Raw genomic sequence first — 26,590 nt, 5'->3', positions numbered from 1 at the left:
TTTTTTTCCTTCTTTTTTTCTCTTCCTTTTGTTTCTTTTTTTCTCAGCTTTTCACTACTTTTTCATTTTGGTATTTTTTTCTTTTTTGTTCTATTCCCCCCTTCCTTTAAGTCATGTTGTGCATAATTTTACATAATATTTGGTCAGGTTGGGATTAAAGAAGCAAAAACAACCTGAAAAGCCGTTTAGGACCAAAAAGAGCCGGTTCCTTTTAGTGAGCCGAGCCGAAGAAGCCGGTTCTTTACTAACTTTACTCAACTTCGTTCTACTTCGACTCGACTTCAAAATACCGCATTTAGGACACAACGTCAGGAGAACCCGTGTATTTTTACCTTCATGCACTGTAACTTTGACTTAAGTCGCTTCTTAATTACCGTATTTTCCGTACTATAGGGCGCACCGGGTTATAGGGCGCACCCCCAAAAAATAGTTTTTGGTCCTATATCTTCCATAGATAAGGCGCACCGGATTATAAGGCGCTACAATGGGAACGTCGACAAAACAGTCAGATGATTCAGTCCAACTGACTACCCCCTTAACATTCCCAAAGCTTGCAAAGAAGCAAATACATGTCGTAGACACATGCGGATGCGGTGTCCGTACGATGTCACTTAAATGCGTCATTTCAAATATCATTCGGAAGGTTAAAGTCTTGGGATTCAAGAAATGCCAAACACTCCTTAGTTTCTATTTTCTTTTTCGCTCACAACTTTACTGTGCATATGACAATAAACACTTGGAATTGAGTTTAATTCACTCAACTCATTACAGTAACATCAAGATCGTTCTAAAACAAGATACCGGGAAAATATAAAGCCGCATTGCTCACCTAAGATCTCGCGTTCAATAATGATACGCAACCATGGTCTTCTTACAACCGTGAGTGTAGTAAACCCAGGAGAGTAAAATATTTACAAATACAGACTAATGAAACATGTTTCTTTATGGCGTAGTTTAGCAAGCTTGCTATTCAGTCATCTTTTTCGGCCAATTGCAGGGTTTGTTTTGGCCCTCTAGCCTATCCGAGGCTCCGAATAACTTCAGCCAATAGCGATCGATTTAACTGATGATTGACACATCTTTTTCGGCCAATTGCAGGGTTTGTTTTGGCTCTCTAGCCAATCCGAGGCTCCGAATAACTTCAGCCAATAATGATCGATTCAAATGATGATTGACACATTGGTTAGCCAATGAAACGCCGGTAAATAAATCCCAGCATACACCGCGGACTACTTGGCGTTCGGGGGAAAATCTAGTCGGCGGCGGCAAGTTAGTTGCAAGACTTTGCGAATCAATTTTGTTCCATAAATAAGGCGCACTGTATTAAAAGGCGCATGGTCAGCTTTTGAAAAAAAATTAAGACTTTTAGGTGCGCCTTATAGTGCGGAAAATACGGTAGTAATTTTGAGCCCTCATATTCAGATTCAGATTCAGATTCAGATCTACTTTATTGTCATTCTAGTACACGTGTATACAGAACGAAATGTCGATGCATCTGACCCCCACAGTTTCCTTGAATGTACAGATATAAATAATGTTGTATTGTATTTTGGCTACGTATAGTATTTTACCATAGTGCCGATAGTGCAAGAAGAGTAGCTAACCAGATGTGCAAAATGGGCAGTCAGGTTAACAAGTCAGGTACACAGTAACATTAACACTGTAACAATAACGCTGTAATTACAATAGTGCAGAGAGCAATGTGCAAGGAGTGGCAAGCTATATAAAAAAAAAACTGCCAGTAGTGCAAAAGTCAGATTAGCAGCCGTTTAGATTTAAGTTAACTATATGTTAGATTGACCATTTAACAGTCTAATGGCCAGGGGGACTAGACTATTGCGGAGCCTGGTGGTCCTGCACCGCACACTGCAGTACCTCTTCCCAGAGGCTAGCAGAGTGAACAGTCCATGATGGGGGTGAGAGGGGTCCCGGGTAATGTTTTTAGCATGGGATAGGCAGTGCTTCTGGCCAATGTCCTGAATGGAGGGAAGTGTAGTCCCGATTATTTTCTCTGCTGTCCTCGTTACCCTCCTCACACTACCCCAGTCGGTAGCGCGGTAGCGCTGCAGCCTCCACACCACACAGAGATACAGCTGGTCAGGATACTCTCTATGGTGCCCCTGTAGAATGTAATGAGGGAGGGTGGGGGCAGGTGGGCTCTCCTCATCCTCCGCAGGAAGTACAGGCGCTGCTGTGCCCTCTTAACCAGTGATGCAGTGTTTACGGACCAGGTGAGTTTGTTTGTAATGTGCACCCCTAGGAACTTGATACTGCTGACAACCTCCACAGCCTTGTTGTTGATGCAAAGTGGGGCATGGTTGGGCTGGTTTTTCCTAAAGTCGACAATGATCTCTTTAGTTTTGTCGACATTCAGGACCAGGCTGTTGTCCCTGCACCAGCCCACCAACTGCTCCACCTCCTCTCTGTAGGCCAGGTCGTTGTCATCCCTGATGAGGCCCACCACTGTTGTGTCGTCAGCATACTTCACGATGTGGTTTGTGGCGGACCTAGGGACGCAGTCGTGTGTCATCAAGGTGAACAGCAAGGGGCTTAGGACGCAGCCTTGGGGGGAGCCCGTGCTGAGGTAGATGACATCTGAACTGTTCTGACCTATCCGCACTGATTGGGGTCTGTCACAGAGGAAGTCCAGCAGCCAGTTCCGCAGGGGGGTGTTGAAACCCAGGAGTCTCATTTTGTCTACCAGATGTTGTGGGATGATGGTGTTGAATGCTGAACTGAAGTCCAGGAACAGCATCCGCACATGGGTGTTCTTCTCCTCTAGATGTGTCAGGCTCAGGTGAAGCGCAGAGGAGATGGCATCCCTGGTGGAGCGGTTTGTCCTGTAGGCAAACTGAAAGGGGTCGAATGAGGAGGGGAGACTGGAGGTGATGTGCTCTTTGTGCGCTAGCTAGATTTTCTTGTGCGCTGAGAATGTGCGTGCAGTGCGCAATTGCGCACGCGCTCTGCTTAGATGGAACACTGGACTCATATCTCAGGTGTACCCACAATACACATAGCAACTTCGGACTGGGACTTTTAGTTTGGACCATGGGAAAGGCTTAATTACATTATAAGTGGCTGTCCTACAAACGTTTTTTGCCATGGCTAAAAGCTGTGCCAGGTAATGTGTTTGAGGCAAAATGTCAATAAATATTTCTTTTTTTGTTTGCTTTGTGTGTTTCAATTGCGTTTATTTGGTCTTAAATTTGATTTCAAAAGGCTTTTAATAAGCTTTGAATTTAACTTGCATTAAACTGTAGGAACCCGGAATAATAACATCAACACCTTTTCATGTGTAGTGTGTATCCCTTGTAGCCTTGTTGATAGGATCTGGTGGGCTTCCTGCTGCGAGCCGGGGCTTGCTTTCCGTTACATTCATTTGTATGCAATTCTTATCAGTGATCTATTCGGAATGATTAATCAATGCACAAATACAGTACTGTTTTATATTTTGTGCAACAATAAATGTATTTTTAAATCCATGCTCCTTATAATCCAGTGCGCCTTATATATGTAAATCCTTTTTCAAAAGACTTTTTTTTGGGGGTGTGCCTTATAATCCGGTGCGCCTTATATTTTAATGCAGAAAATACTTTAGTTGGCCTCCAGATTGTTATTCACAAAAGCACAACCCTAAAAATTCGGTTTAACTTATTGATGTAGTCGACTAACAATTCCAAAAGTTAATTTCAGTCCAATATCTTACATAAATACAACAAAACCATGCCCGAGGGAAAATGAAATTGTACTGTATGAACAAGTGCTGACATGTTATGTTGTTTTGTTTTTGACGTCTCCGGGGACGTCCACTAGCATGACGATACCGTCGATTGTGTTGTTTGTGCTACTGTTTATTATGCATTGCAGGCTGCCGTCCACATCCCCTTTTTCTTTCTTTCTTTTAATCTGATGTGTGATCTGTGTGTCAAAGATTTTTTTCAGCACCGTGTTTATTTAAAGGATCTGAAGGGAAATAGTACTGTTCCGCGCATTTCCTGTTATGAGATAAACAAATGGGCAACTACCGCTAAGCTGGAAAAAGGATGGATGAAAATAGTTCTTAATTAATATAAGCTGGCTCCTTTTTTACGTCTGCCAAGAAGATTCTTTCCATGGACCGTTGCGTGACTGTTAGCAAAATATTTTGTGCATGTGTCTGCCATCCAAAACCCTTAAAAGGACACTGCATAATATTTGACCATAGATGTCGCTGTAGTGTGTAGTGCAACAAAGGAAGAATACAAACTAGGGAGACTCAAAGCAACCAAATAGCACCACTTTTCTTCGATTTTTACCTAGTCTTTCACTTGGTTTTTGGGGTACCCTTTGCAGCAAGATGCTGGATAATCATGCCATTAACTCTTAGTCAGCCTCATCTTTTAGAAAAAAATTACCAATTTCTTGAACTACAAGTATTTAAAAACTGCACATTTATATGATAGGTCAGGTATTTTTGCTGAGTTTTCAAATCAGTACTTATATTAATCATTAAAGTTATTTTAATACTAGAAAGAGCTAAATGATACACAATATCCCTTAACTTAGGCTAAATTACAGGTTATTTAACCAGTGTTTGAATCACTGATGGTATTTGTGGGATGTCTTTTTTGAAAATAATTATTATTTCCTCTTATAGCAGCGCCACACATTTTTGTACATGATCCCTTTTTTCCTTGAGTAATTTGGAAGTGTCGGATTACAAACCGATAACAACAAAATAATACAACTATAACCTAATTATGTATTAAGAATATAGCATTTGCAAGTATTGGGAGTTTTCCACATGTTTCTCTTTAGCAAACTGGCTGTGCTTGCCTCGTGTTCTATTTTGAGACGATTTCCCAATAAAGCTGTTAGTGATCACAATGAAAATATGATCAGAATCCAAACCAGTAAGCCCAGCTGCCATGTTCATCCACAACTATCTTATTTTTGTACTCTTGCTCACGCACAGACGTTAAAAAACTGCTTTGTTGGCCGAACATATGCTCCACAGGATCCGGTGATGGCAGCAGATGAAGTGCTCTGTAAATTGGCCAATTGGAAGATTTGGTCCATCAAACATGGAATTTGTGCTTAGTTGACATGGTGCTTAAAACATGAATGCCAAGTAATAAAGTAAATGTACAAAGTAAGGATTGGTTTTGGAGACCAAGAGGAAGGCCGCCATTGACGTGGATGGATGGTGTTATGAGTGCACTGCAGGAAAGAGGTCTAAATCTAGTGAAAGCTAGAGCTATTGTTGGTGATAGGAAGGAGTGGAGAGGTGTTGTAAAAGGATAGTGGGTCGTTCTAAGCGATGGGCAGGGCACCTGTATGATGCGGCAGGGGTAAACCAGTGAAAGCTGTCGGGCCCTGCTGTTGAACAGAATAGTGTTGTGTCACCCTGACCCGAGTGACATGGCCGCTTTCTTGTGTCCCGTTTCATCTGGAGAGACGAAAGCATGACCAACTTAGGTGCCAAGGTGCCTAACTTGTTTGAGTGTTTGGGCATTTGGGTTGGCCATGGTCCCAAAAGATTTGTATGTGTTTTTTGCTATTTTTTCCCATTTATTTTCTTTGTTATTGTGTTTGTCTTGCTGTCGGTCACCCCCCTTTAGGGGGTTTTGGGGTTTTTAAGGGTTATTGTTCTATCTTCGTTATTCATTATCCATTATCCGTTATCGGTCAGTTCATAATACGCTACAAAGCCTGGGAGCCGGGACTCACTCTCAGCCAAAAGGCCAAGCTAAGGTCCTAGCCCTAAAGCCTTGCTGCGATCATTGCGAATGCACCGTTCCCGGAGGTACTGCAATACCGGGCCGATGCGTGGAGTGGACAGAGCAAGCTCTTATTCCATCTCCGGATTACAAAAATCAAAGATCATGGCAAAGGCCAAGCTAAGGACTGACATCAAAGCCACAGTCCAAAAACAACAAGGCTGCTTAATTTCTCAATAATGTGATGCCGTTGTAAAAGGCAGTATACGGGGATATGACCTAGGTAGATAGAAGGATGGGTTTAACCCCCAGGCAACTGACTCGACTCTGAACTTGTGTAAAGTCAGCCTGTTTCTATTTACTGATGGTTAGTTTGGTTGAGGTCAGTATAGATTTTACAATAACCATATTGTATTAGATGGTAGTGTGCCCGCTTTGAGACTGGGAGGCCGCTGGTTCGCGCCTCGGCCGAGACATACCTAATTGGTATAATGGCGGCGCCCTCTGTTGGCTGCGGCTGCATCGACTCGCTACAACGGGTCAGGTGTATCGACATTTCGTTCTGTGTACATTGTTACAAAGAATGACAATACAAAGGAAATTATCATTTCATTATTATATTATATTATATTATTATTGTGATTTGCAGGGTTTGTACGGGTGCTTGGAATCCTTAAAAATGCTTGAATGTTAATGTTTCTTTTTAAGAGGGCGACCAATTATCGGATGGGCAGAATATAAGCACCGATATTTGGGAATTTGAGGGATATTGGTGTCGGACTTTTTACTTATTCGACACGCTGATTATGAAGCGCAACATATATTCGTAATTAGCGTCTTTTTCCCTTTCCACCCACCTTTGGGACTACTCTTGAAATGACGCATACGCGGAGAAGACAACACTTGTGTTTGCCCAATTCTGACTCCCCTGCAGAGTCTGACTCCCCTTCACTTGAACGCACACTCAGTTTGTCTTATGCTTCTCAGCGCTGCGCTTCTGATAGATCGAGTGACGTGACTGTAGTCCGTATAATGTGTTTATAAATGAAGATTGATTGTCGTGTTTCAAACAAAAAAGCGACCATTTTCTACATAATGAGTTTATTAAGACATATTCATAAGCGCGTCACCAACACTCGAGGCTACCCAATGTAGCCAAACACTATGATATCCACAATCACGATTTGTTGTACACAAGTAGGCTTTATGTAGCGTACTATAGTAGCCTTATTGTAATGCATGTTTATTGTACTTAGTTGTAAACAGGTGCAATGTCCACCAGCTGCCGCTCTCATTCGCTGTAACCACAGCACCATTGTGAATGGAACCCTGGTTTATTGGATTTTCTCGCGTAAACAAATGTTTTAATTGAATTTCAAACTCTGACACCCTTATCTACTGTTTGCAAAGCAGGACCGACTTCAAACCTATTGTGTTGTGTGGCTTTGGGAGACAACAGTGGAAACTACACTTGTTAGTCATGTGAAAGTGAAAGATTAGTTGTGTTATTTATTTTGTTATTAGTTGTGTTAATTGATGTATTGCAAAAGATTTCAGAGCGCTATTCACATTTTATTTGAATTTATAACAAATATACTTTGTTACTTTTTGCATTATTTTGCTAAATTTACTTATGACAGTTTTTACGCTTTTAAAGCAAAGGAATATCGTTTTTGGCCTCCTATTAATAACAAAAATCGGTATCAGTATTGGTCCTGAAAAACCCATATCAGTCGATACTTATTATTTTTACAAATGTGATTGAATTATGTGTGAAGTGCTTGTAAATGCTTGAAATTGTTGCCATTACTCTCGGAGGTCTGAGCCGAAGCAATAAATGAAGAAAAATAAAACTTGTCTGCTTGAAAATGACACTGAAACTGCTCTCTGATGGCTTCGCTTTGGCATTGCAATTTACAAGGAGAGGTACGGGATGAATCAACCCATAGCTCTACGATTTGACATCTTTGGGTGCCGTCGGTGGGAGGAAGAACAGTAACATTTGATACACCATAGACCAAACAGAGACTGCAGTAAACGCTAATGAAATGGGGCACAGAAACTTTCAATTTCCATGCCCCATTCAGTGAATGATAGCTGCCGGTTTAATATTTGGCTTAGGATTTGTTGTTTCATTTTCCTACCAGCAGCACTCTGTGACCTCAGAAAATTAGTCTATGGATTGATTCACTAATGCTTTCTTCTTTTAACTGTACTGGAGAAATTGGAAAATTAGCTTTGAAATTCCTTAAAAAGTGCATGAAAATGCACAAACCCTGGATTCACATTTATGATGCTCATAAAGGGAGAGTGAGAATAAGTTTGTAGCCACTGCGAAACTTCACACCTTTTTGCGATCCTGCTGACTGAATCAAGATTGTTGGAGCTTGTGCTTTGGCTTTGCCTTCATCTCAGTTCTATATCCCTTTGTTAGCGCAGACGTAAACACATCACGAAGTCAACCCTTCCCCCAGTCTCTTGACACTACCCTCTCTGGAGCAACCGTTCTGTCAAGTTCCACTTCTCTTTTAGTTATGTCTTGTGCTTTTTGTCCCCGGCCAGTAAGTTTAACATTTGAAGTGTTGACAAAACAACGCCAGGTACAAGGGCAAACTGCATTAAAGTCTGTCAAGCACAATCTCCTCTTGTGTTCGGTTTGATCAGTCAGTTTCCAAGTGTTTTTTTTTCACCTGAACAAGGAGTGGCTCATTTGTTGAGTCAACAGACTCAAATTATCATACTGAAGATTACGGATAACTAAAGCGAAATGTAGAATGTGCAAAGTGTAATGTATGTAGTGTGTGTTTCTCAGCCGTAGTATCATTTCCTTGTCCTCCGTGATGGATGTGAGCCAGCAGTCAAACCTGCCAGTCTAAAATTCTGCCGTAGCTTGGCAACTGATTTCCAATGTGCATTCAGACCCAGGGCTTCCTACATTGTGGCCAAGTAAAACAAACAAGAGAAACTCACTTCCCTGTCCATCTGTGTATGGCTCCAAAATTCCAATCTGTCCAAATTGGCTGTTTGGTCAAAAGAGGGTCCCCTTATTATAACACTAATGGTCGAAAATGGTTGTTGCTGACATTTTGTTTTCCCTCTGTTCATTCAGATTCAAGGTTATAATCAAATAAAAATACACAACTTCACAATATAATTGATATGAAAACTGAAAGGCCTGACGGGGAAAAAGCCGGAGCTGATCGTGTGGTCCCATCCCCTCAATAGCCATAACACTTTTAACATAAGTGTATTCAAGAAATGGAATGTTAAAAAATAAAAATAAAATCAAATTTTGGAATAGAAGACTACAATATAATTATTTTTATTGCACAAGATTTTAATGTATTCTAAGTTTGCATGCTTGTTTAGGGTGGCGATGGCCCTGGGAAAAAAACTGTCTCTGAGCCTGTTTGTCCTTGTTTTAAGGGACCCGCAGCTTATACCAGAGAGAAACACGTCAAAGAGGTGGTGACCAGGGTGAGAAGTCTTTTATAATGTTGACAGCTCTGCTGCGGTATCGCAAGCTGACGATGTCCCTTTTTTTAGCATTGTATAAAAAAGGAAATTACTTTAGCCCCATCACAAAGCAGGTATTTATGGAAAGAAAATCAACATATAGCTTTATATGAAATCTTATTGAAATGTCTCAATTTTATTTTCTCATCATTTTTTTGATTGGTTGGATTGAGGGATTGATAGGCTTGTGTTTTACACTTTGCTTAGCATACTTTTTTATAAAGAAACAGAGTAAAATTTTTGTATGTTTATTGGTTGTTAGAACACTGAATGCTAACCTGACAAATTTGTGTGTATTGACTCATATAATGCCTGATGTTTTTCTTAAATTGGAAGCGATTTTTACCATTTTCGACTCATTTTTGAAGGCCAACAGAAAATGTAGTTTTGCAGTATGTTTCTAAGTATGTTCCTATCTTTTACTATTGTTTAGTAAACAGCAGTTAAACTTGACTAAGTTTCTTGAAAATACTTGTTTCCAAGAAAAATTCTGCGAGAAAATGCCTTTTGTGAAATGCATTTCAAGCGAACCTTCATTGTGGTGCTTTTTTCTTTTGCATTTGTGATACCTACAATATCTTAACAGTGATTTCCAAAAACACAAAGGCACTTGGTTTCAAAATAACATTTTAACTGATAATACATAAACTTTCAGGTGAAGTGATCACACGATTTGTATCACTTTGGCAATCGCGTTCCCTCGGGCGACTGCGTTCCCATGGATGTGCATGAAACTACCTGCCCTTGAGCAGATGATAAAGATGGAACTCAGTCATTTAGTTTGAAAGTAATACTTTCTTTTGATGAGTTGACCATTGCTACCTGTCCATGTATCGCAGCACCTACCAAACTGCTTCACTACGCCTACTTCTGTAAGGGTCCGCCTACACACACTATTTTGCTGTACATAGGAAGCAACACTAGGAAGTAAAGCTTGCTCAATGTGTGGTCAAAGATCTTTTCAAAGCCACTCAGCAATCTAATGGTGATTTATCACATTGAAATCCTTTCTAGAGGCTTGATACTTACTGGCAAACAACGCCAAACCTTTTATAATATACATATATTAATCTCATCTCATCTCATTAGCTGTACCGCTTATCCTCAGTAGGGTCGCGGGGGTGCTGGAGCCCATCCCAGCAATCATGGGGCAGTGGGCAGGGGACACCCTGAACTGGTTGCCAGCCAATCGCAGGGCACACAGGGACAGACAACTCGCTTGCTCATTCACACCTAGGGACAATTTGGACCGGCCAATCTACCTGAAATGCATGTCTTTGTATATATAATATATATATATATATATATATATATATATGAATTATTGCATTGTTATAAATATTTTAATAACACAAGAAAAACTTATTTTTACATTTTTTTCACTCTGGGACAATGCTTCTGAAAACGTATTTACACGTTATGGCAATGAAATTAGTTAAACAGATATCCTAAACATAACATATTTTGGTTCCTTCTCTGAGTGTGGTATAATTCCTTCTCCCGGGAAAAAAAGCCTCAGACAGTCAAGAGTAGTAGAACGAGGGAGGATGCAAGGCATAAAAGATCGGATTTGTGTCAGGAGATGAAATTGATGAGGGCAGTGGGGGAGGGCTGTAACCATGGTCGCATGGCTGACTATGGCATGGCAAGATCTATTCAAACCGAGGTCCTGCGCAGCAAATTGTAGGCTTGTGTGTTTGCCCGGCTCATTTAAAGCCTCCACCAGCCGTGCTGCCAACTGAACGCAAGTGCAGGAATGATCTAAAGCCAATACAGAAGACGACTTGTTTTATCTGTTTTTCTTTGGATGTGGCTTAGTTACATATTCTTTTTAAATTGTAAAATGAGTTTAAATTGACTTTCTATATCTTCTCACCTGATATAAATGGGTTCTGGTCTATAACGTTGCCATTTGAGTGTGACATCAGTGTGACAAGGGTTTATGCAGTGATACTGGCACACCTTTGATAAGCACAAGATAGTATATATAGTCATCCAATGATAAAGAAGGGAGAAACTGTAGAGAACAATGTCACTAATGCCTTAAGTACAAGGGTCAGAATTTCCAATGCTCATTTATGCACCGTAAAGGCAAAGTAGGAAACTAGGTCTCTGTCTCGCAGCAATATCTATTGACATGCCTCCAATGAGAAGTGTGTATTGACCAGCAATGCGTCAAAAAGGAAATAACAATCACCGTATTGTTTCGTCATTGTTTTTCCACATCGAACTTTGTGTAGGGCCATGTTGCAGAAATATATATTATCTTTTAGGAAATATTGGTGATTAGGATTATTTTAATCCACATAGGACCACCCAGCATTCATCTACATTAAGTCAGGGGTCACACATGTGATGCCCGTGGGCGCCAGGTAGCCCACTACAAACTCCTGAGTAGTCCGTGGAATGGTTTTATAAAAGAGCTCACCAGTGATTTTATTTAAATTTTCTAATAAATTTGATTTTTAACTGGCATGAAAAATCATTGAGATGATCAATGTCTTAAATTACATGATCAATTCTTCCAAAATTATTTTTGAAATTGGCCTATAATTTATGTTCATCACTTTGTGCCTTTATTCAAGTAGGGTTTGTACGGGTTCTTTAAATCCTTGAAAATGCTTTAATTTTAAATTTGTGTTTTTCAAGGATTGAAGAGTGCTTGAATTTCGGGTGAAGTGCTTGTAAATGTTTAAAATCGGTGCCATGTTTTTCAATAAGACTGCTTTAAATGACGCAGACACTGCTTTCTCATGGCTTCACTTTTCCAGTGCGTTTCTTCTTCCAACGTGATTAACTGCAGCTGGCATTAGTTTGTATGGCATTGTCCTATGGAGCGTCATCGGTTCTGACGGGTTGTGCCAAGAGGACAGGTACATGCTACACTGAAACAGGGCACTATGAAATTTGTATTAGTGCAAGGATTACATATCAATTCTGGACTTTTTTTATGGGCCATGCAAAAAAAGAAGGAAGGATTTCCCATTGCTAAATGTAATGGAAAGAACTGCCTGCAACTGAAAATGTAAGTTTTATATTACTTTTTATTTTTCCACCTATGTGTGGAGACATTTGTCCCAAAAACAAATTTACTTGCGATTTACTCAAGATCTAAAAATCCTACGTCTTAGAAAATGCACATTGCAGATATATTTGTGGCTCTGCAAAATACATGATTCACACCAATTTTCTTCTTTTAATGGTACTAGAAAAAATAAAGAATTGGCTTTACAAGTCCTTAAACTGTGATGAAAAAGATGTACGAACCCTGTGTAATGCAGATGTTTTCGAGGCGGAGAAAAATGTCTCTCAGCTTCAAAAAGGTTAGTGACTGTGATCTTGGTATTACAGATAAAAATGATAAGGTTTTCTCATCAATACATTTGAGATGATCATTGTTCTTGTTAGAAAGCAGACTCAATGCACTTTTTAGTGAATGGATTCTACATTTCACATGTTACACTTTGAAAGATGACTCATAGGGCCATCTGTGTACCGGTGATTCAGACTGATGGCAGATCAGGTTTCTACACCCATATTTTACTCGTGTTATTACCATGCCAATGAGGTGTTACATCACAAAAACACAAGTAGTGCAGTATAGTGGAATGAAGATTGAACTTGACTCGCTCCAGTTTGAATTCTGGGAAGATCATATGTGAACTAGGAATTGTGATGTAATCTATCCATTAGTTTTGGTTCAAATTGCACTGGTGACCAGCCAATCAAAAAAAGGAATTATGTTCCTTTAATGGCTAAGAAAATAATTGTGCTATATATACATATATATGCAGAAAATAGATGGTGAAGTCACAGCCTTTATATATTTGCTCATGTTCTATACAGCTACGAAAATTGTTGACCAATTCTAAGTGTTGTTTTGCGTCATGAAAATATATTTTGTTTTCATAGGATATTTGGAAACTCATTCAGGAGGGTCCCGTTTTCCATGTCGGGTTTGACTTTTTACCTCTGTTTGTCATCTGAATGCCATCTTACTCAAGTGTTTTACTCTTGTATGCTGACAAAGACTGTATGAAGACTGCAACAATTCGTGCATTTTTATGTTTTGTGTGTGTGTATATGCGAAAATACTTGCAATTTGGGTGTACGTGTTTCCGACTCGTCATAATCCATTTAGGCGGTGTAGCTGTGATTCACATTGGGTGTACTTTGCAACGTACGAGGAACAGTCGTGAACATCTGGCCTGTGACGTCAGCGGTCCCAGGCTGAGGAAAAGCTCGATGGTTTTTGTGTTCTGTTATCAGATATTGAGTTGTCGTTTTTCAAAAGTAATTCTTTGTTAATCTCATTCATAGCAACAAGTTGTCACGTGCAGTGCAATTCTATGTGGAAACAGTGAGCCAGTCTTCTAAGACTGGATTTGTAGTCGTCAGCTGACTCACTAGAGCACGTCACGTTAGCGCTAATCAGCTGGGGAATGTCTTTGGTAGCCTTTTTGTTTTGCTCTCGCGTTTTCATTTTATTTCTCTGTTCTCTGCCCTACTTTTCTTTTCTCCTATTTGGGTCAGTTTTACAAAAGTACCGTCATTTTATGATTGTGCGATTGGTTTAGAAGGAAGCAATCGGTGAGTCACTAGTGAGTAAGACTTTTGCCCTGCAGGTCTATGTGTGTTGGTGGGAGCATATTTCTAACCTAATTTTAATAGGAAATACCGTACTTTTTGCACTGAAATGTGTACTCGTTTATAAGGTGCACCCACAAAAATAAGTATTTTGTAATATTTTTTTATGTAGATGGTGCACCAGACTGTAAGGTGCACAAAAAACTACAGCAGGGCTTGAGTTGTACTAGAAAAAAAAATTGGGACCATATTTTGTGTATTTTGACGATCACAATTGCCAAATAAGATGCAACGGGGAATCGAACCCGGTTTGAGGCGGGGAAAGAGCTGGATCCTAATTACTAGAGTACTATGGATACAGATGAAGCATAAAAAGACATTAGGTTTTATGTCATAATCTCACTGTACCACGTTGTCGATGATGGTATTGGCCTAGGCTGCGTGAATATTCTCAGACATTAAACCGGTCCGTGGTACAGACAAGGTTGAGGAACAATGAAATACAGTATAGTATTGCTCACTCGCGTCTTCATGATGCACACTGGATTTTGAACCGAATGAAGAGAAAGGCATTGTGGGAGGTAATTTGATCCTCCTGAAAGATATAAACGCATGGCTGCACAAATTCAACTGTTGTCACTTAAAATGCTTAGTTTGAACTAAGGAAGTAAAAAAAAAAAGATTTTTAATCACTCTGTTTTCTGTTTTTTATAATATTTGTATCTGGTACCGTGACTAAAATTGTGTGATAATTGGATAAGACCCATTGCCTTTTCGTATGTCGTCTTTGTCCCTAGTAGCCTGGTGGTTAGGATTTGGCGCTTTTAGCATCGTTGTCCCGGTTTGATTCCCATTGCCACCGTTGTTATGCAATTGTAAATTTCCATTGAACAATAATTGAACACATATGATAATGCACCTGTATGTATTTGCAATAAATCCGTACACAAGCCGCACTGGATTATAAATGGCACACGGATTATAAAACGCACGTTACAATTTCTGTCCCGTTTGGGGTTTTGGGGTGTTACTTATAGTCTGAAAAATACAATGAGTTGTTTTTCGTGTCTTAGTCCACCTTTAAGGCTGCTTTGAAAACACAGCAAATCTCCCTTCGCTCTTGTTCCCACTAAGCTGTTTGTTTTCATATCAGATGGCCAATTTGGACAGGTGCCAGTTTGTGCGGCAGAGCGCAAAAATGACTATTTACCGGAGCGTTTCTCTCTTGGCAGGTATGGCATCCGTCCAGAAAGCGTCATCGTGTACGGCCAGAGTATTGGCACGGTGCCTTCTGTGGACCTGGCATCTCGCTACGAGAGTGCCGCAGTGATCCTGCACTCGCCGCTCACTTCCGGCATGAGGGTGGCCTTCCCCGACACCAAGAAGACTTACTGCTTCGACGCCTTTCCCAAGTGAGTTCATAGAAAGGTTTCACAAGAGACGAAAATATAGTAGTGCAGGAAAGGACATTCTGATATTGCTCCTCTGCAAACAATTAGAATCCAAATCCTCTTTCCACATCAACATATTCAGTGCTATTGACGACTATTAATGGCTTGCACACCTCAAATTACTAAAATCTTACCCAATTGGCAGAATATTTTGTTCAGTAATAGTGCCATATTTTGTAGTTTTAAGCCATTTTTACTTGTTTTTCTGTGAAAATTAGAAAATAATTAGTTTTGTTCACAATCACATTGTGCAATATGCATTGCATTAATTGTAGCATTCACTTTTTTTGTTGGAAAAACAAACTATGGCAATGACTTAAAATACTTACAATTTGTATATTATTGTGTCTATATTCAAACTATTTATATTTTTTTGTTTAAACCAAAATAATACGTTTTTATTTATTTTATTTATGGGTTTCTCTTATTCACCTTCACGTTAGTGGATTAATTGATGTACTATTTATTTAATGTTTTTATACAACACTGCACTTTATCGTCTGAAAGGTGTTATACAAATACATTTTAATACATCTGGCAAATAATTTTGCTGGGTTTTTTTGGGAAATGTGGTAGGAAATATTTCTTTAGAATAATCTACCTCAGAAAATAAACTCAAAATGAGCAAAGTCTTCTGTTAATAGGGTAAGGGACTGAGCTAACTTGAACAAATGGTGCTAATGCATTCAGCGCACATGAAAATAATATTAAGAACGGTCATGTGTTGTAAAAATAAGATGATAAAAATATTATTTAAAAAAATTACATAATTTTCTGCTTCATTAAATCGTGCTGCTCCCACTGGTTTGTGTATCGGCCACCATGGCGTCATATGGTGCTCACCTGAAAAATGCAAAAACGAAATAAGTATGCTGAGGTATCGTTGGGCAATGTTCTCGATGTATTCAATGCGTATATGTTTGAGATTTTTTTTGTTTATTTGTTCTGTCTCGAATTCATTTTAGTGGGCTTCAATTATATTTATACAAAATGTTCTAAAATAGATTATTGAGAGATCTACAATTTCCAGTTTGCTATGAATTACTGATCATGTAAAGTGTATTTTAAAATAGAACATTTCAAGAAAGGAATCTCTGCTCCTTTTCCCTTGCTTGGGAAACAAATGTGATCAGCATCAATGATTATTTAACATGGCCACATTTTTACCACGGTTCGGTTTGAATATTGATTTAGTAAGTGGGTGTGTTGCTGGTAGATTATCATATGGCAGCAGTTCAGTCTGAACTTTGCAAACAGGATGACATCTTTGCAGGAGGATCTCTGTAAAATAGGAAATGCTAACATCCTTAAAGTGTTTCACTGTTGTAACCACACAAAACATTGTTGATACCTCGGTGGAGGTTTGCTCTTGTTGAAGAGTATTATTATAGTTGAGCCCTGCTCTACACCTACATGGCCATTACTAACTTTGCCCCTCCCTTCCTCTTCGACCACCCTCACACCGCCACACCATCCTGCAACCTCAGTTCATCTTCTTCCCTGGATCTCTCTATACCCCCTGCCCTCCTCCGCTCCATGTGGAGCAGAGCTTCCAGCCGCTCTGGCCCCCAACTCATTGCAGCATGACCTCCGAAATTCTACGACCCTGTCCACCTTCAAATCCCGACTCAAAACTCACCTCCTCAGACTTGCCTTTCCTTGACCATCTGCCTCCCATACTGCCTCTTTTAACTCTAATGTGTTTTATTTGCTGTTTATTACTGTCTTGTTTTACTCTTCTTTTCTTCTTTTGTTGTTGTGTCCTACTTTTATGTACAGCAACCTCAGATGTCCTGAAAGGCGCTTTGAAATACATTGTATTATTATTATGAATTATTATTATTATTATGATGGCATGAATGAAGTATCAAAGTACATAAAAACTAATCATTAGCTTAGTGTCTGGACAGTATACAGTATAAAATCAAAACAGCCTATTTTCACAAATCATTTGTTTACAAAAAATATTTTAGTTCCTCTTTTCATGTTTCAATTTTTCCAACACCATAATTATCAGCTTAGCCCATAGGTCATAACAAACTTTGTTAAATAATTGCCTATAACATATACATTTTAGATGATTTAAAGTATAATTGTTTTGATATATATACGCATTTAAAATGTACTGTACAATGCATGTCATCAAAACTGTATTTGCTTGGATGTTACTCACCGAGGTGAGTCGGACTCTATATTGTTCAAATGTCCAGCATGCTTTCTCTTTGTGCATAATTGAGGTACCGCAATGAGGTGGAAAAATGCTTGGTAAACTAGCAATTAACCTATCAATTAACTGTCCACAAACTCTAATAGATTAATTTTTCTCCCTCCCTTTTGGTAAAAAAATGGTAATGAAGTACGTCACCAAATAAGAAAAGGGAAGATTTCCATATTGTTTTACGCGTTAGTGGAAATGGTGTTTTAAACCAAGTTTCTGTCGTTTTTTTTTTTTTTTTTTTTTTTTGAGAATGCCTTGGCATTGTGCCACAAGTGGATGCAGTAATGGTACATCAAAAGGCGCGCAGGCAAAAAAGGGCTAACGAAAAAAAAAACACATGGAGAGTCGCTAACGGGACCGATCAACGGCAGGTGGCCGCTGCCTCAGTGGAAAAGCACGAGAGTGGAAACAAAAAAACATGCAGTGAGGAGCCAGGCTAACCCGGAACCGACAAACAGAAAGCGGTAACTGCTTTGGCGACCGGTAGGGATTAAACAAACTGACGCTAACACCAGCCGGCCAACACACCGGTAGCCAACTGGCGCCAACCAGGCGCAAACAAAACTGAGGAGAATCGGCAGCTCCGACGCTAACGGGGAGCTAGCCGGACAAAATTATACCAGCGGAAAAAAAGACAAACGAAAAGGCAAAATTGTCTACCCCCAAGCAGAAATAAGCGATATGTTATTGCTGTTCACTGCAATCGCTATCAGTTTTGGAGCTGCCCTCACATGTTGAGTTAATGGAATTCACTATTGTGAAAGAATTTGGTTCCTTTAATCACTTCAAAGCTCTGGAGGAAATGCGCCAAATGGGTTAACTTTCTGACAAAAATCTTCGAGTCAGCGCGTGGAATATTTTGCAACATACAGTAATTCCTTCATTAATGGGGACCAGAATCCCACGCGCTGAGTAGAAACCCGCTAAGTCGTGCCGCACCTTCATAAAGTCCCGCAAGGGTCATTATTACCTTAAAGATTACGTCCTTGCCGGGGGAGACCATAACAAAATAACAAGTACAGATCTACAAAAAAAAATAGAACACAGAATTGCAGTTGAATGAATGGTCTTTATTGTTTTTATTCAAAAAATACAGCCTAGAGAGGGATGGGCGCCACCAGGCTGTATATGCCCAAGACACACCACAGTAAATAGTGCCCCTACAACCATAGTGGTTAAGGGATCCCCTCACCCACCACAACAAAACTGGATGGCTTTTCTGTTTAGTATAAAAAACAATTTAGAGAGCGGCTGGCTAGCTGCACGCATCAGGTATCTTCAAGTTGAGCCAAGTCTCCCTGATGATTAAAATACATCCGACTTGAGTGTAGCGGTTTCCTACTAGTTGTAGCTCCAGGTCATCCGTTTTATGGGTTTGGTTGTATACAGCTTTAACAGGGGTAGCTTAAGATAATTATTAGGTCCAACCTATTGCTACGGCTAGGCTACATAACGCGCCTCACTATTGCCCTCTCTGCCGATGCTGCCTTAGTCTCTTTACGGACCCAATAACAATACTTGGAGCACCCGCTAGTGAACACTATTTCTTTGCTCTCTTCTGGATTTCCTCAAAGTCCGATTTAATTGATAAACGTATTTTTACTGTAACAAGCCGCTAAAAGCTAGCTAATGCTTTTGTACTGGTGACACATGAACTTGTATGGCCGCCCCGCAGTTTGACTGACAGGACACCAGCCTATCACTTTTGCACACACAGTCACGCCCAACCAACACACAAAGCCCTCCCTAACCTGCCCACAGTATTTGCTGTCTGCTCAGAACACAATGCGCGATACGTTTACATCAACTACAATAAATGCAATTCAATCCGAAATCCTCGAAGCAGTGAGCCAGCGACAACCGAAGCTTGATGTAGCGATGGGTTACTGTATTTGCATAATTGTGGGAAGAAACACTTTCGCTTCTGTCTCTAATTGAGAAAGGAATTCTGTTTGGGAATACCTTTGATAACCTCCCTTTTTTCTCTCTGTAGCATTGACAAGATTTCAAAAGTGACCTCCCCGGTCCTGGTGATCCACGGCACGGACGACGAGGTCATCGACTTTTCTCACGGCCTGGCGTTATACGAGCGCTGCCAGCGGCCGGTGGAGCCCCTTTGGGTGGAGGGGGCCGGGCACAACGACGTGGAACTCTACGGACAATACCTAGAGCGACTCAAGCAGTTTGTAGCGCACGAGCTGGTCAACTTGTAGGAGAAGAAGAAGCCGTGGAGATATCTTTGCTGGTTGAGTTTCTTTTGTTATCATCGTGACCTTTTTTCTTTTTTTTTTCCCCCGGGAAAGCAAACATTGTTGTTTGCCTCTGAGGAAGTGTCAAATGGTGAACTGTACCAACTCTCCTTCTCGGAGTTCCAGTTCAGTACCGTCCACTCCGCTGCAACTGTGAACCTTGAAAAAATACACAAACTAAAACCTTAGATTTTTAGCTTTTGTGTATGGACTTTTTTTTTTTTTACATGTTGCACGATTGCACATTGCTACAGTCTGCGAATGCAAGAGCGTGTAGACTACATACAGTGCCTTGCTAAAGTATTGCCCCCCCCTACCCCCCCTACTCCAGGAACTTATTGCCATATTTTTGGCTTCAAACATGGATCAAAAAACTCGATATTTTCTAAGATTTAACAATATGTGAGACACAATTGTGAAGAGAAAACACATTTATCCACTAGTTCATATTGTGCTCACAAACAAAAAATTTAAAAGCATATATTGGCCCCCTTTGAGTCTATACTTTGAACAACCCTCTTTTGCTGCAATCACAGCCACACGTCTTTCAGGTCTCTATAGGTTTTGCACATTTTAAAACAGAAATATTTGCTCGTTCTTGCTTACGGTAGTAGCTCAGGAGGAACCTAGAGGTGTCAGGTTCAATTCTGGATCTCAGAGTTAAACACGAGGTGTCCTTGACACCTTAATGCCCCATAAAAGCAGGTAGGCATATTGTATGGCTGAATGGATAAGTATGAATTACATTGTGAAAGTGCTTTGGGAGGTTACTGGTAAAGCACTGTAGATGCAGTCCACCTTTTACAAAAAAACTCAATTTCCTTAAGATTTGATGGTTGGTGCACAGCATTTTTTCAGATCGTTCCACAAATGTTCTATAGAAATAAGATCTGGACTTTGGCTTAGCCATTCCAACACCGTTGTTTGTAACTATTCCATTGTAGATTTTGATTTATGTTTAGGGCCGTTGTCTAGTTAGAAGGTAAACCTGTGCCCAATGCTAATGTTTTTTGCAGACTCCCACAGATTTTCTGCCAAAATTTCCATGTATTTGCCTCCATTCATCTTCCTATCAATCTTCCCAGTCCCCGCTGATGAAAAGCAACCCCAAAGCATGATGCTGCCACCCCCATGTTTGACAATGGGGATAGTGTGCAGTTCCTCAGGGGGGTGTATTACTTTCGCTAGACACTGTACTTTGTAAAATTGAGCCTGTGTACAAGCGTGTGTGTGTGTGTGACATTTTTGCTGCCTTTTACCAAGGATTCTATCCTCACTTAACGGAGACCTGGGACCAGGCCACAAGGACGTTGTCACTAACGGCCTTGATCCAAACTGGACTGCGCTCCCCAAACCAACTGATGTTTTTTTTTGGTTATTATTGCAGTATGTTTGTATATATTATACGGAATATTTGCACATATCAGCTATCACTGAAGAACTGTGTAGGATGAAGTGCTGTGCCGGTGTTGCCAAATGTTTAATATAATATATCGCAATGAGATGGACTCTCTGAGATCATCTCTATTCTTGATTGCCTCGCCTCCTCTTTGAATTACTTTGAATTTATTATGCGAGGTAGTTACTCTCAGATTAGCGTTGCTATGCAGAAGTCTCGCATCTTTTTAGAAGAACACATCATGAAGACTGCTTATCCCATCACTGGGTACGTTTACATGCAGGAAATAATCGGATTGGAAACCAAATATTTCTAGTATTCAGATTATTTAAACGTGCACAGTAATCCCAATAAGATCTTTTTCGGACTGTGAGTATTCCCATTGCAAATGTTGGGTTAGATTTTTCATTTTCTGATAACTTCTAAATGTATTCGCATTCATGTTTAGTCTTGTGCAAACGTGTTTTCCCCTTATCCAGGATATGTTTATGCCGCAAAGCACTGTGTAACTTGTAGTACTGAGACAAATGATACACTCAAACGCCTCTAAAAAGCCTCTTGTGTGTTGTTAGATATTTTTAGGAAATTTCAGCCCTGATGTGTCCCATTTCTATATGATGGGTGTCTCCAGTTGTATTCATCCATAGCAGGGGTCTCCAACCTTTTTCAAGCGATAAGCTTTTTGTTTTTATACTAATTAGCGCAAAGGGCACCCAAATAGTAATTTCTAAAATAACAACTTAGCTAGGTGGCTTTCCACATGGCCAAAAATGTAACTAGAAAGGCAAAAAGGTATAAACTAAAAAGGGAGCTAGATAGCTAGATAAAATAGTAAAATGCCAACCAAGTAGCCGGATAGAAAACCCCAAAAAGTTAGATAGTTGGCTAAAAAGGAGGCCAATGTTATGGTTAATAACTTGCAAAAAAGATAAAATTATAGTGAGATAGCATGCACAAAATGTAAAAAGTTAGCATTCTAAATAGCTAAAAAGGTGGGAAGATACCGAGCTACAAAGCTAAAAATGTAGCCAGATAGCTAGCTTAAAAAAAAAACGGTACATTTCGTGACATAAGACCCATAAATTTGAATATAGTTTGTTTCCTGCAAAATAGATCAATAAAAGATGAATGAATACAATTGTTTGATGAATTGATTCTCTATGTTTTAATTTAATTACTGTAATTGCTCAAAAATTCTGATTCATTCTTGAATATATTTTTTTATGTCCAATGAAGCCTCTGAACTGAAATTTATGTATTTGACTTTCTTAAATATCAACTTTTGTTTTTACCATGTTATAACCAGGTAAATCATTAAAAATGGGCTTAAATAGATTTAGCCAACCATAAAAAACAATTTTAAGGGCACCACATTGGAGACCCCTGATCTATAGTTGAAGTCAATACTTTTGGCTAGCCACATATGAGCACATCTCGTGAACAACCGAGACAACGAAAATGACACTGGCGTACCCTTCTACACACCAATCAAATGTCCCTAATTGTGTCTATCCATGTATAGTGACAGTCTATCTCTTTGGTTAGTCACCTTTGAGCACCTCTGTTGAACAAACGAGCCGCAGAAACTGAGATTACTCGTTTAGCAAAAATGCACTGTACTTTGTCGAATGAAATCATCCTTTTATTTCATGTCAAAGTTATATGCGGATATAATGTCCATTTATGTAGTAACCGATTTATCGGATTACTTGCAGATGCCATGTATACGGGATTATTCATTTGGCTTCGGGCATGTGTACAAAAATTCGAATTGTTCCAGAAATCTAATTTGCCATTTCCAATGGGATAACTACCCGCATGTATTACGTGTTTCCAGGGATTTCAAATAATCCATATCTTTAGCGCAGATATCGCTCGTATAACTGATATCAATATACTGAATTTGTCTTTTTAATGTGACAAGATATACCACTTAATCCCATCTAGGCCCGGAGTGGTGCCTGGAGTGTGTTTATGTTGAGTTCAAGTATACAAATAGAGTTTGTTTTCCTTTTCGGAGAAAATCTGAAAATAAGATTGAATGAAAACCGCACCTGCTAGCTCACCATGCATGTACATGGACAATAACTTGTTATTGCTCAGTGTTATGGGACCCCTCTTTTACGGTTTTATTTTCACGCTCTTGCCTGCTTGCCATTTTTGGTTCTATTGTCGACCGTTTACTTGCCCTTTTATCGCTAAGCAAGGCCAAACAAGCCATTTCAATGCACTTATGAGTTCATTTACTATCAACCGAGATAAGCAAATGTCAAACTACGTAATGCCATTCTTTGGTTGTTGTTTTTGGCCCATTAGCCTGGACCATGTTAAAGCTATGGGTGCTAATTGAACTCGCCACAGCGACCGAATCATCGGGATCTGTCTGAGTCTTACTGTTTTATTCTGTTGAAGTAAAACTCTTTATGTGTGCTTTGTAAATACAACCAAGTATGACCTTTATTTGTCCTTTAAAACCCAGGTAGCGTTACCTCTGGTATACAATTTTTATTCTTGATATGACATTCGTCAAATCAAGTTGCAAACGGTATGTTCGGCAGGTCTCTTGACACGGTTGATTCTGGTTTTTGTACTGCATATTTCAAAACAAATCGAACTCATAACGACTTCAGTAACAGATGTGGAATAGTCAAAATAAAATGGATATTTAGAAGGAATGGAGTTTGTTTTTATTCTGTTTAGTCAAGGGGTCATAAACCTTTTCAAAGATGAGAGCTTCTATTTTATTTTTTACTAATAAGTGCAAAGGGCGGTTAGTTTGATATGCATTTCTAAAATATGTTATTTCTATGTTAGCATTATGTGAGTTTACGGATCCTTTAACCACCTCGGCCATTTCCTGTGGTGTGTTCTGGGCAGGGTTGGGTAGGGGTACTTTAACTGGATTACTTTCAATTACTTTTGGATTACTCCAATACCAAATATGCTAATAAAAGACAAGAGAAACTAAATATGAATAAAATTACTAAATTTTGTGCAGGCTTGGGGAGTAACTGAATACATGGAACGGTAAAAATGATGTTGGCAAGCTGTTTGGATTTATTTTCATTTTGTTTCTGTCACATTTTATGTTAGTTTTGCCAGAGATCAAAGAGATCAAAGCCAGGAGAGAAAGTTTACCATGTGTTGTGAGTCATCATTTTATTCATATTTAGTTTCTTTTGTCTTTTATTAGCATATTTGGTATTGGAGTAATCCAAAAGTAATTGAAAGTAATCCAGTTAAAGTAACCCTACCCTACCCAACCCTGGTCCTGGGCAAGTCCAGCCTGGTGGTGCCCATCACTCTACAGGTTTTCAGGGGGTTTCTCACCCACATGAAACGGATAATTTTTATTTCCACAAGTTGGATTTTTAAAAAATCAGCGGTGAAATGTTTGACTAAGATACAGCACCCTCATCATCTGGTTGCTGTGGTTTTTACTTTGTAAATCATATTCTTCAGAGATGAGCCTGATCTTGTCATTGACAGGCAGCGGTCACTAGGGAAAAACTCTTCAGTTAAGAATTTATAGCAGGCCTGTTTTGGTCATATTCACAAAGTGGAGTACGCATTACATCACTTGTGGTTTTCATATTTTTGCTGAACAACTTTCTGTTTTTGTAACTCATTGAAGGCTCTTTGACTTTCCGTTTTCTATTATTTTGTTTTTATATTCAAAATATATTATTTAAATATTTTGTTGGGGTGTGGAGTGCCCTCTTCCACCAGAGGGCGCCTGATGGGTTTGGACCTAGGACAGGTGTATCCAATCACCATACAACTGTCCCGAATCACCCCAAGCCTTAATAAGGACGTTTTGGACAGAACCCGTGGTCTGGTCATCTTAATTTTTTATCATCAATTTCACTCCATACCACCATCACTGTTTCGCAGTTTATCCTGGTTTGTGAGGTTTGTTTTTTTTTGTTTCTGACTGTTTTATTGTTGTTTTTGACCATTTGTTTGTTACTTTGTTGCTGTGTTTTGTCATCCCTTTTTTTGAGCACCCCAGCCTCTGCTTTTACTTTCAATGACCGGTGGTCCTGACCCAGTCTGGCCTGAGTGTTCAGGGCACATGAGCATTCCAAAGGCGCCGGAGGAGGCGCGTCAGTGAGAAATGCCCAGCAGGAAGACTACCATTGAGTATTCCCATTTGTCCCTGCAATTGGGTCCACTGTAAAAACATAACATATATAACTGAATTGATAAAAATGAAATGGTCGTTAAAAAAAAAAAGATTTAAAATAAGGTACAAAATTGCACATACAAATATTTCAATTAAATGGTTCCATTGAAAATACAGTTCACGATATACCTATTAGAGAAAATATATATCTTTCATCTTCTTTCAAGACACCTAAAATGACGCACTTCACATTTAAACGTGGAGTGTGTAATATTTAACCAGTATAAGTGTATGGTGTTGTGCAACTGAAACGAGTGCAAAAAAGCACAAGGAATACAAACTACAGAGAATCCAAGTCACCAAAACAATCTTTTCCCTGACCTTTTGTCCAGATTTTTGTAATGAAAAAAGAAGGGAAAAGAAGAGAAATGCGTGAAAAAGAGAGAAGAATATAAAAAAAAGATATAGGTTAAAGAAAAAGGAAAAGGTAGAATGAAGAGAAATATGAAAAAATGAAAAACCCATCTATATTTATCAAAGCCATATCGCCCTATTGGGAGGTGGCTGAAAAGTAAAAATAAGAGAAAATGGAAAAGCGAAAAGGGGATGAAAAAAAAATTAAAATGAAGTAAAAAAGAAAAGAGAAACAAGGAAAAATAACAAGAATTACACTTAAAATGAGCAAAAATTATCTTAGGGAAAAAAAAATTGTTCCACTCTATGTTCTAAAAAAACACTAATTTTTTGGCCAAATGCATGATTACATAGTTCGTATATTTTTGGTGATTATTTAAATCAATATATATATATCTATATAGATTTTTTCAAATAAGGTTTTTAACCACCAGGAAGTATGAAAAAAACACACACTAAGCCTTTAACAAGACATTGTTACGAAAAAAGAAAAAAAAAGCCAGTGAGAGCAGACCAGCCCGACTAATTTTGTTTTTTCTTAATGTTATTATTTTTAATTATTATTCTTGTGGCATGTTGGTTGTTTGGTTGTAAATCCCTTAATAACTATGGTCATAGGGCACCATTTCTTGTGGTGTGTCTTGGGCAAATACGCCCTGGTGGCGCCTAACCCTCTCCAGGCCAACAAATGTTTCCACCTGGTCTCGAACCATAAAGTAAAAAAAAGTACTTAAATAAGTGGATCCCGTAACCACTTGGGTTGTCAGGGCAGCATATCCTGTGGTGTGTCTTGGGCAAGTGGACTCTGGTGGCGCCCATCCCTCTCCAGGCCATCATATGTTTCCAACCGGTCTCGAACCATAAATAAAGTAAAACACAAAAAGTACCTAATTAAGTACGTGGATCCTGTAACCACTAATATCGTAAGGGC

At 39.3% G+C, this 26,590-nt stretch overlaps 1 protein-coding gene and 1 pseudogene across 1 annotated transcript in view; one reads left to right on the top strand and one right to left on the bottom strand.

Moving 5' to 3' along the window:
* Nucleotides 1–20,200, top strand: part of abhd17b (abhydrolase domain containing 17B, depalmitoylase) — a 30,106-nt gene extending 9,906 nt beyond the window's left edge. The window contains exons 3-4 of the mRNA XM_088336431.1: nucleotides 15,035–15,214; nucleotides 19,465–20,200. Of these exons, the coding sequence (XP_088192557.1) occupies nucleotides 15,035–15,214; nucleotides 19,465–19,684 (400 nt within the window). The 3' untranslated portion in view covers nucleotides 19,685–20,200. The remainder of the gene's footprint in view (nucleotides 1–15,034; nucleotides 15,215–19,464) is intronic.
* LOC148366019 (U2 spliceosomal RNA) lies at nucleotides 5,764–5,883 on the bottom strand (annotated as a pseudogene).
* Nucleotides 20,201–26,590: the final 6,390 nt, after the last annotated feature.

Source organism: Urocampus carinirostris, chromosome 5 (genome assembly GCF_059441175.1).
Source record: "Urocampus carinirostris isolate Australia breed hairy pipefish chromosome 5, RoL_Ucar_1.0, whole genome shotgun sequence".
Taxonomy (NCBI): domain Eukaryota; kingdom Metazoa; phylum Chordata; class Actinopteri; order Syngnathiformes; family Syngnathidae; genus Urocampus; species Urocampus carinirostris.
Note: the sequence above shows the minus strand (reverse complement) of the source record. Positions and strands in the feature narration are given on the sequence as shown.